Source organism: Hippoglossus stenolepis, chromosome 8 (assembly GCF_022539355.2).
Source record: "Hippoglossus stenolepis isolate QCI-W04-F060 chromosome 8, HSTE1.2, whole genome shotgun sequence".
Classification (NCBI taxonomy): Eukaryota; Metazoa; Chordata; class Actinopteri; order Pleuronectiformes; family Pleuronectidae; genus Hippoglossus; species Hippoglossus stenolepis.
Genome location: NC_061490.1, coordinates 13,524,165 through 13,534,117, shown reverse-complemented (window position 1 = coordinate 13,534,117; position 9,953 = coordinate 13,524,165). Strand labels below are relative to the sequence as shown.

At 39.4% G+C, this 9,953-nt stretch overlaps 2 protein-coding genes across 5 annotated transcripts; both read right to left on the bottom strand.

Moving 5' to 3' along the window:
* Positions 1–102: 102 nt before the first annotated feature.
* upp1 (uridine phosphorylase 1) lies at positions 103–5,620 on the bottom strand. The gene is made up of 8 exons (XM_035164716.2): positions 5,518–5,620; positions 5,148–5,191; positions 2,636–2,747; positions 2,393–2,551; positions 2,023–2,137; positions 1,226–1,435; positions 987–1,133; positions 103–899 (listed from the first exon to the last, which is right to left on the bottom strand). The coding sequence occupies exons 2-8, from the start codon at positions 5,186–5,188 to the stop codon at positions 748–750; spliced, it is 936 nt and encodes a 311-aa protein (XP_035020607.1). The 5' UTR covers positions 5,189–5,191; positions 5,518–5,620; the 3' UTR covers positions 103–747.
* Positions 5,621–6,722: 1,102 nt separating this feature from the next.
* gra (granulito) lies at positions 6,723–9,639 on the bottom strand. Of its 4 annotated transcripts, none has more exons than XM_035162855.2 (7): positions 9,357–9,639; positions 8,406–8,509; positions 8,236–8,294; positions 7,873–7,930; positions 7,573–7,679; positions 7,403–7,461; positions 6,723–7,163 (listed from the first exon to the last, which is right to left on the bottom strand). In XM_035162855.2, the coding sequence occupies exons 2-7, from the start codon at positions 8,485–8,487 to the stop codon at positions 7,136–7,138; spliced, it is 393 nt and encodes a 130-aa protein (XP_035018746.1). In that variant the 5' UTR covers positions 8,488–8,509; positions 9,357–9,639; the 3' UTR covers positions 6,723–7,135. The 4 variants fall into 4 exon arrangements, with proteins under 4 accessions (XP_035018746.1, XP_035018745.1, XP_035018744.1 ...); XM_035162854.2 differs by having other exon boundaries at positions 8,406–8,488; XM_035162853.2 differs by having other exon boundaries at positions 8,406–8,529; positions 9,357–9,638.
* Positions 9,640–9,953: the final 314 nt, after the last annotated feature.

The window sequence follows — 9,953 nt, the reverse complement described above, 5'->3', positions numbered from 1 at the left end:
AGACTACTTTCCAGACACAAAATTCTTTATTGATCTGTGGGGAGGGGTCCGGCTTCGTTACAGTTAATCCAACCAAGAAAATAAATGTAGACAAAGCAAGAATTCAAATGAATAGAAAGTCAGCGTTCTTTATTCAGCAAGACATAACAGCAGCATGATGTGAATTTGTGCTACTTTTAAAAACCAAAACATAACAAACAGCTTTAGAGAGTATGAGGCTTTATTAGAAATAAGACATCCAATGGAATTTCCTCTCTCTCAAAATGAATGACAATTTGTTTATAGGTTCCGATTGATACCTGGACAAACATTACAGAAGAGGAAAATGTAAAATACAATCTACATTGAAAACACTACACGGATTTTTAAAACCAATAACAAGCCAAGGACAAAAACTTAACTACGTCATAGTCATGTCATTATCATTCATGAAACAAAGAGGATTTCAATAAGTTATGTGATTCTGGTTCAAGTTTTACAGATAAGGAACTTCATGTGTTCTACTACACAGAGGCATGGATGAGCACAGGATTCTATTTTTCATTAAAAGTTCAGTTAAATGTTCCCCAAAAGAAAATACAAGTTAAAAAAGTCAGTCCACGACAGTTCATCGTGACGGTGACATCGATAAAAATATAGAAGTATAGGAGAGTGTTTTAAAGCTCAGTTATTGCATTGCAAAGTTTTCAGTGTCAAGAGTAGATAGGCAGATTGGGATGTATGCTTGCAAACCAGCGATGGTTAAACTTAGCTACTTTCTGCTTGGGCCATCAGCTGCTGTTTGATGTAGTAACCAACCAGCTTCTGAGGACGCTGCTGGTAGCGGTTAAGAACTTCATGAGAGCAGCTCACCTGATCCCCCTTCAGACGATCCAGTAACGTCACACACACCACGGCCGCTTCACACAGGAAAAAAAACGTTAGAGACTGAGCCTGACGAAATTAGGTGTTTTGAACATGTTGCAAGTTGTGTCGATTTTTCTTACCACGCAGACCACTCAGCTTGCACATGGCAGCAAAAACGGATGACTCCATTTCAATATTGCAGACTCCTGCTTTGCTGGCTCTCATGAGGTAGTCCTGTTTGTCCTCCTCAGTGTAGGAGCAGAAGGCCCCATCCAAACGAGCTTGGCCTGCACAGATAGTGAAGATGGACGTTACGCCTAAACCACTGTACACGTCCATGAACAATGTGATATACATGTCAGTGCAGAAGAACTCATACCTTCATAGAAATCCATGGTGCACATGGTGTTGCCTATCACAGTCTCAAACTGGTTCAGCTCTTTGCTGCACTGCAACAGCTCCTCGGCCAGGCATTGGTCCAGATCAATGTTACGCACCACAATCTTCCCCAGGATCATCTGCTCAAACCTGGGCAGGAAGGTGCCGTCCACTGACTGTTTGGTAACAACGACGGTGCCAGGCTCAATTCCTGAAAACCAAAAATGGCAAATGAGAAAAAAATGTTTCTCGACTACAGGTACAAATTGCAAAAAATGAAAGGTTTATAGTGTAGGACTATATTATGTTAACTAAGCATCCTGTTCAGTTTAGAATGAAAACCATCCAAACAAATTCTTAAACCTCTGATTAGATATTTCAGATAACCTATGTTTTTAGTTTAAAGCATACACTATTTAGCCATGCTGGGAAAATGGATATGATCTATCAATTCAAACCTATAATGGAGGACACCAAACCCTGGTTTATAGAATAATCTGAAAAATGGAACGGTCGGTGTATAACAAAAATGGAAATTAATAACTTACTTTAATAAAACAAAGAAATAATAATCAGTGAAAAGCAACAAAAAGTCAAACTGGATTTCACTGCCGTAAAAGTAGGAAAATGTGATTTATGTCCACACTACCCAACCTCTTGGCAAGTACACATGTGACCACACAGGGAGGTGAAGGCAGTTGCCTCTTGCCACAGGGAACCAACAGTATTTATGGTTAAATAATGTAACATTATCAGGTTCTTGGTTAACACAAAATATTTCCGAAATAATTAGCTTACCTATTCCACCTGATGTCCCAATGCGCATAATTGTAACATCCGTGCAATGTGCATGATGGAGGAGCTTTATTAGCTCATGCAGCATTATGGCTATAGAAGGAATGCCCATCCCATGCTGAAAAATATAGCACACACACACACACACACACACACACACACACACACACACACACACACACACACACACACACACACACACACACACACACACACACACACACACACACACACACACACACACACACACACACACACACACACACAGATGTTTAGTTAAAAAGGACAGAATATTTCTTATATTCGTTGAGAATCGGTGGTGCAGTATATGTTTACAAAAGAAGAACAGAAATATCTTGAGGCTTTTACATACGCTGACAGAGAGCACAGGGCCAACTTTGTACATGGCGTAGCGGTCTGTTCCAGCACAGATGTTTGGGTACTCGGATTTGGGGTCTTCCATACCGAGCTCAGCGGCGATGTACTCGGTGAATGCCTTCATCCTCCAGGGACTGCCCCCAACACACACAAACTAAAAACAAGGATTTACAAATGAACACCGTCATGCACGAGACTGTTTTTCCACACAAATGAACGTAGTAAGATAAGTCATTACTTTGACGTCACCAAACATAGCTGGTAGGTCGTGAGTTCCTGTTCCCAGACCGAAGTGGTAGAGGACGTCATCTTTCAGTGCATCCAGGTGTGGGTTGTGCACATAAATCGGACTTAAGTCAAAATAAAAGAGATATCATATGATTACTTTGAGCCTGAAAACCAAACTGAATTGCGACTTCATTCCTCTGGGCAGTGGATTAGGGGTCTGAAAAGGTCACTTCAACCAAATCTAAAAACCAAACTTTCTCATATTCCTGTGTCAAGTTGTACATTTACTTCCAGGATTATCTTTTCAGTTGTTGAGACATTTGTCTATTGGGAGTTATGTAGCCACCAAAGTACAGGTGGAGGAGATGGAAATCTATTTGTAACAGAAAACATTTGAAATCCCATAAAGCTGCAAAGTTTTTATCATGGCTACTTTCTCTCAAATGCCGTTCAGTAGATACGTTGACTTTACCTTGCAGTAAAAGAAGTTATAATGCTCAGTTTTGGGCTTAAGCACTTTTTTATAAACTTTTATTATGAAACTAAACATGGAAGAAGCAGCGTTCGGTTTCTACGCTGCACATTTGTGGAAAAAGCTCCCAGAGAACTGCAGGTCTGCTGTTAATCTTAGCTCTTTTAAATCAATACTGAAGACTTTCTTGTTTGCCACGACTTTTATTAAATCAAATAATTACTCATTTCTTACACTGAACTTTTATTTTCACTATTTTTATTCTCTATTTAAAAAGGGATAGTTCACCCAAAAATGAAAGTTCACTCATGATCTACTCACCACCTGGCACGTGCACACATAGACATCAAAGGGGGCTTGAGCCCCTGCTGATTTTTCTTCCTCGAGAGAAAGTGCCCTTTTTCTGCTGTGCTTTTTCTAAATAAATTAAAATTATACTCCTGTTTGTGCACAACTTCCCTGTCAATCAAAATATCAGGTCGGGAGATTAGAATTTGTCTAGTTCCGATACCCTCTCTACCCTCCGCCCCCTCCACGTCTCCTGCACAGTGGTGATCACTAGAGCTGCGGACATGTCTTGATTCTTAGATACATCTCGACGAGGACGACTCTGTATCGATGAGACAGAGACAGAACATAATGATTCATGTTGTTTTTAGCTTTGTCCCGTGGCTGAATAATTAGAACACCGCTGCTGCTTCAGGACAGACGCTCATTAAAAAGGTCCAGTCGTCCTGTGTCAGAGTCTCTGTCGGAGCTTCCTCCTCACTCCTCTGACCTGCGCTCACTTTACACTTCAGCAATAAACACCAGCACTGATCACAAGTTATTAGGACATGTACAGTACTGACGTTTACTTTGTTTGTTTGATTCTCTAGAGTTTATGAGACACATGTCAGGACATCAGGGTTAAGACAAGCACTGTGTTTTATCTTCATTGTTGCAGAAGAAGCGACGCCCCGTTTATCCAGGAACATAAATATGTGAGTGTGAGTGATTAGAAAAACATCAGAGAAGCAGAATCTGTTGTTGACCTGCGCAGTAATGCGCCTCAGTGCAGGGGCGCAGCTAAGGGGGGGCCAGGCGGGGGAACCTTGATACAGTAAAGGCTATAATCAGAGTTTGTCCTTTTAATCCTTATGTGCAGCACACAAGTCCAAACTGAATGAATGTCAAATCAGTGTGGAGAGCACTGACCACTGTCATAGACTTACTGTTGTAGTCTCATTTTTTAATTGAAAACCTTATTTTGTAAATTACACTACACGTGTAATAATAGTAACAGTTTATAACACTTTTTTAAGCCCTTTCTCAATAAAAAGTTAGTTAATCAGAGGGTAAAACAAACACAATCTAAATGTGTGTTTTTGGAAGTTTTCTTTCCATTAGAGTGAAAGAAGACGACATTGAAGCAAAATAGACCAAAATCTCAAAATTGACCAGTACACGAAGAAACTGTTTTTGCCTGTAGTGTCCTGCCTTAAACTGCATAATTTTTATTGTAGGCTCCTCATCTAATAACTATTCATTCTACTACTGTTGAGTATTTAACAATTGAGTGTGGGTATTGAAATAAATTGTTAAGCTAGTCAGAGATGTGACACTATATTAACTTTTGGGTTTAGAACTTTTTTTTTTATATAAATAATGAATCTCACTTGAGCCCCTGCCCCCAAAATGCCTTTGCACACCTCCATCTGCAAAGTGGTGAGTAGATAATGAGGGAATTTTCATTTTTGGGGTGAACTATCCCTTGAATTCCTTTTTAGTCTAGTCTTAAATTGCTTTTACAATTTGTCCTGATGCCTTTAAAACACAGTAGAGCACTTTGAATTGCCTTGTTGTTGAAATGTGCTGTAACTTGCCTAGTAGGTATTAATCTTGTACTTATTTAAAATGATCATTATTGACCTTGCTTTAAAGTGAATCACCCACACACATCCAGCGCTTTCTTGGCGATGACCTCATATCCAGACACACCTGCTAGTTTCCCCACTTCCAAATGAACCAGAGGACATAACTTTATATGACTTTATGGACAGGACCTCACCTGCAGTTCAACCCGTGTCCCTGCTCGTCTTTTGAATCCATCTCCTGTAACAGAAACAGCGGGTCAATACCACATTCAAATCTCTGACCAGGAAGAAGAGGAACACAGGGAGAGGACACCTGGACACAAGAAGCGACCTGCGGTGGAGAAGTTAACCTCACATAATGGTGAGTTTACAACTAAACTCAACACGATGAATAAAGACACGTTTCCCCCCCACCCACAGTTTAACACCGCGGGATGGAACGAGCCCATCGCCGCACACAGCACATGAAGCTCCCGCAGCAGGAGGACGACACACCGGTCAGTAGCTTCCAACACGAGCCATTACAGTCAAAAGCTACGACCCGGTTCACAGACACGTTCTTACCTTTGGTTTGATGCTGGTGATCTGTCGTCGACTCCGCTTCACACTAACTCATTTCGCTTTCTGCGCATCTGACGTCAACGCCGTAACGTGAGGATCTGACGTCGATTACGTCACAGCCTCGCTGACTGGACGTGGGACTCTTCCTCAGTCACGTACTGATGTGACTAATCTAACATGTCCACATTCTGGACAGTCCACAGAGGAAATCACACAATACTACCCACACCCTCCTGATTCATGTGTTTTTTAGACTTCCTTACACTTAAATAGTATTACCCATACACTTAAGTAGTGTATGTTACTTATTATTCCTTACTGATGCCTAATGTTGACTCTTGCTGCTGTAATATCGCAAATTGTTTGAACGTCACCGAGTTCAGTTAAAAAGACTACACAGACAGGCAGGTCTTTCCTAAAGAGACACAAATGAGCCCAGGGACACGAAAACTGCTGAAAAGACAAACATCTAGAGTTACAAAAACAATGGACCACAGATCCAAAATGACCAGAAAGGGGCTGAAAGGGACGACAAAAGAGTCAAAATGACCACAAAGGGACACAAAACAAGCACAGAGATTTGAAATGAACAAAAAGACACACAAAAAGAAGACAAACTACTCAGTCTGCAGATCCAATAAGAGGGGTCGGGAGGCTTTTACTTATCTGTTATCTCATAATCTGTGTGTGCCTGGACCCAAATAAGCAGCAGAAACGATTGATGATTTACCAATTAAAAACCATTTGGAAAAAAAGATTTCGCTAAAGTCACATGTCCGTTGAGAGGTGAAAAGCTTACCAGGTTCTACAATTGCCTTCGACAAGGCGAGAAAAAAACATACAAGACCTTTATGGAATGCAAGACTATTTAATACCTTATAAAGAATTACAAGTGAATGTATGGTGTGTACATATAGTATGCATATGTACACTGTATTTTGATGACAGCTGGAATATCCTCATAATACAAACTTCTCAACCCCATAAGAGCAACAGCACAGATTAGTGTTTCTGGACTGATCAGTCAGAAATGACTCGTCAGGTTTCCTTTCAGAATTTAAATTTATCCATAAAAATGGGGTAAAATGTCTTGATTGGCACAGACGGTCTCCAAATGTACAGGGGAGGAGGTGACAATGTGTCGGCCATATTTATTTACAGTCTATGGTTTTAATAAGTGCCAGAAGGAAAATGTCCACACAGCAAACTGTTGGGTCAAACCATCTTTTATGAGAGAAGAAGAAATTAACATGTTTAGTAAGACATGTTAAATCACAATGCTGATGAAAAACATCATTTTGATCACTTCACTTTTTTTTTTATATGACTCCATTGTAGTGACAGACCCGTCCCATCGTTTCTTGAAAAGCATCCATTAATATATTTAGAACAATTGTACACAATGTTAATACTTCGCTATAGTCATGCACAGCAGAAAATGTAAGCAAAAATGCAATTCTCATACTTAAGCAAATAAAGTGGGGTTTAGTATTAACACTTCATCTCAAATAGTTAAATAATAAACATGCAATGCAAAATGTCACAAGTTAAATAAAGAGTTAAATAACGTTCAACAAGAAAATACAGAAACACTCTTTGGGGGAACACCTGCGCAAATTCTTTAAGGTGAGAGACGCCTTTCTGCAGCCCTGAAAAGAAAAAAACATATATTGGTGAATTATTTTTATACTGATCATGTCTTTAAAGTAAAAGTTAAAAACAAATGTATACTGCAAGACAATGATAGAAATGTATCTAATGTGTGTAAAAACAAATCTGCTTTTATATCAGTGTGAAATATGTGTTCAAACAGTAATCTGCATTGAATTCCAGTTATAACTTATTTTCTACTTCTACAAAACTGTCCACATACAAGAGAAAAACTCACATTTCCTCTTTTCCACCGGCCCATCTCATTTCATGAAGCCTCAGGTTCCCGGGCTCTCTCTGTTTAGATGGTATAAAAACATGTTTCAATCCAAACAGCACACTTATAATGCGATGTTGAGCATTTAGAGAGGATACTTCATTCAAACGGATTATAAACAGCCAACTTACTGCCTCGGTTAAGACTATGGGGTGCTCTGGCAAGAACTTTGGTTTCTCCCTGGAATGAGGAGAACTCGCCAACGCAATTAAAAAGTCTCTTGTGTAAGATATTCTGCCTGTAAATGTTTATACAGACATAAATTAGAACCGACATTATGAACAACAAGAGTTCAGAGTTCGAAGATCAGGCCAAGCAGAATACAAAGATAAGGAAAAACAAGGTTGCTACAAAGACAGTACCATACCACTACTGTGAAAAAGAAACCACCTCCCAACCATTACAATAGTTGTCATAACATTTTGTCTTACCTTCTTTCGGTTTTTGGAGGTTGACTATCTTGAGGAACTGCTCTATGCCTATGTTTGTCTTTTAAGCACAAAATCAGAACAATGTTAGAAAATCAGACAAACACTTAATCTTGTGTAAATCAAAAGGCACATTTCTTATTTAATGTTAACAAGAAAAAAATGGCAAAACATTGTCTCGTTTCAAGTTCTCATTGTGATGACTTGCTGATATTCTACACTGCATCCTTGTAAACTGATTATATTTGGGTTTTGGACAGTTAAAGGCAACAAAATAATCAATTTGAATAAATTGAGTTGAGTTGACTTCAAATCTATGATTGATTGAAGAATTAATTGTTTGCTGCAACCCTTTGGGATTCTTACCGGTGGATCCACTTCCTCCATCAGCGCCTGAGCACATGTAGCAGCATTTCTGTTGGGCTCTAAATGAAATGATAAGAATTCTCACAAGAGTTAAAAAGAAGTAAATTATAATAATAAGTGAAACCACTGGTCCTGCAGGTGAGAACAACTGGTGCAGACTTGGAGCTTACCAATGTCAATGGTGTAGCAGCGACGCAGGGGTCTCGCAGGTTCCAGATGTTTTTGGAAAACTCTTCTCCTTGATACCTCCATTCTGGTCCCACGAAGGTTCAAACTGGTTTTAAACCTACCACACTCAACAAGGCATCACATCTATACTGGAGCAATACATGCTGACAGTACTAATGTTTCAATATTATTATTCTGTGTCACGGGTTGTATGTCAGGAGTATTACAATTTTTAAACTGTTTGCTAAAAGTACAATGATTAATATTTACATGTCAAGCTCAACTAAGTTTTTACCACTTCATAAACAGGTTCACAAAAAAACCTTCAGTCTACTTTATCATTTGAGCGCAACGTCAAGTTACTCAGTTAGAGTCCAATCAAAACACATAAGCCTACAATGGAAAAAGCTAATAATAATAATAATGATGTTTAATAATAATGAGGATATAGATGTGGCTGATTTGGGATGTGCTGAGCTGAATGTAGCATGACAGCTAACGTGAGCAGGGATGTTCATGGCACAGAACCCACTCAGCATTAGCTCAACTTTAGCTTAACTGTCTGCTAACTTCACTTCAATAAATAAAAATGGTTAATTATGAAACTCTTTACTTCTAACGCAACTTATTAACTGTAGAGACCGTTAACGTGGCCGATCGTGACGTGTTTCATGTCTGCGTGAACTTCACGGTAGCCGTTGGCTAACATTAGCTGCTATGTTAAATGTTTGTGAACGATCCCTGCCGGCGGCGACATTCAACCTCATCATCATCAACCCAACGACACGATGATGAAGCAGCTAACGATAACAAGTGCAGCGCCATCGCGATGCAGAAGTTTGAACAACGTGAAATCTTCAGTGAAGCTCGCCACATTAGCCTCACTGCTCACATGGCTTCTCATCGTTTAGACTTCTGCTTTATAAAAAGTTCCATCATGTTTAATTATTCACCTGCAGATCACTAAAACTCCTGCTGCGTGGTTCTCCGGCTGCTCCCCTCACCGGCGTCAAGTTACACACAGCGACCCCACAACTTCTGGTGCAGGCATTTCAAAATAAGATGTAGGCTTGTAAAATCATGTCCGTTTCAGCAGAGATTAGAAGGAATCATTTAAATATTCGCCCTGTGCGCAGACTTGTTGTGACTGATATCAACTACTTTAAATAAGAAATAGTCTTTGCTCATAAACCATTACCAACTTGCATCACTTTTTTTTGCGAAAAGAACATTTTCACAATTCCTTTTTTGTGAATAACATTTACCAAGATAATAATGATGCATACATCTCTTGATTAGGACACTGACCTCTTCATCTCTACCATACTTGAATGACACTTTTAGTAAATTTAGTTTTTAAACTATGCCCTGCATTCAAGGATGAGGAACAACTGTAGGATCTGATGTTACAGCTATTTCCATTGTCATTAGTAACCCAAGAGCCTGCTACACCTGTTACTGGTGATTAACATTGTTCATATCTGAGGATGAGGTTATATTTAAAACAAACATTTAAAATACACATCATGGATCCTCAAAGCAGACAGTCA

Excerpts from the sequence above, each read along its gene's own strand:
- upp1 (XM_035164716.2), bottom strand. The coding sequence starts at position 5,188 with ATGGATTCAAAAGACGAGCAGGGACACGGGTTGAACTGCAG. Across the intron at positions 2,552-2,635 it reads CTATGTTTGGTGACGTCAAA|TTTGTGTGTGTTGGGGGCAG; the intron begins GTAATGACTTAT and ends CCTTGTTTTTAG. Across the intron at positions 2,138-2,392 it reads GCCCTGTGCTCTCTGTCAGC|CATGGGATGGGCATTCCTTC; the intron begins GTATGTAAAAGC and ends TATATTTTTCAG.
- gra (XM_035162855.2), bottom strand. The coding sequence starts at position 8,487 with ATGGAGGTATCAAGGAGAAGAGTTTTCCAAAAACATCTGGAACCTGCG. Across the intron at positions 8,295-8,405 it reads CTGCTACACCATTGACATTG|AGCCCAACAGAAATGCTGCT; the intron begins GTAAGCTCCAAG and ends CATTTCATTTAG. Across the intron at positions 7,164-7,402 it reads GCCGGTGGAAAAGAGGAAAT|GGCTGCAGAAAGGCGTCTCT; the intron begins GTGAGTTTTTCT and ends TTTTCTTTTCAG.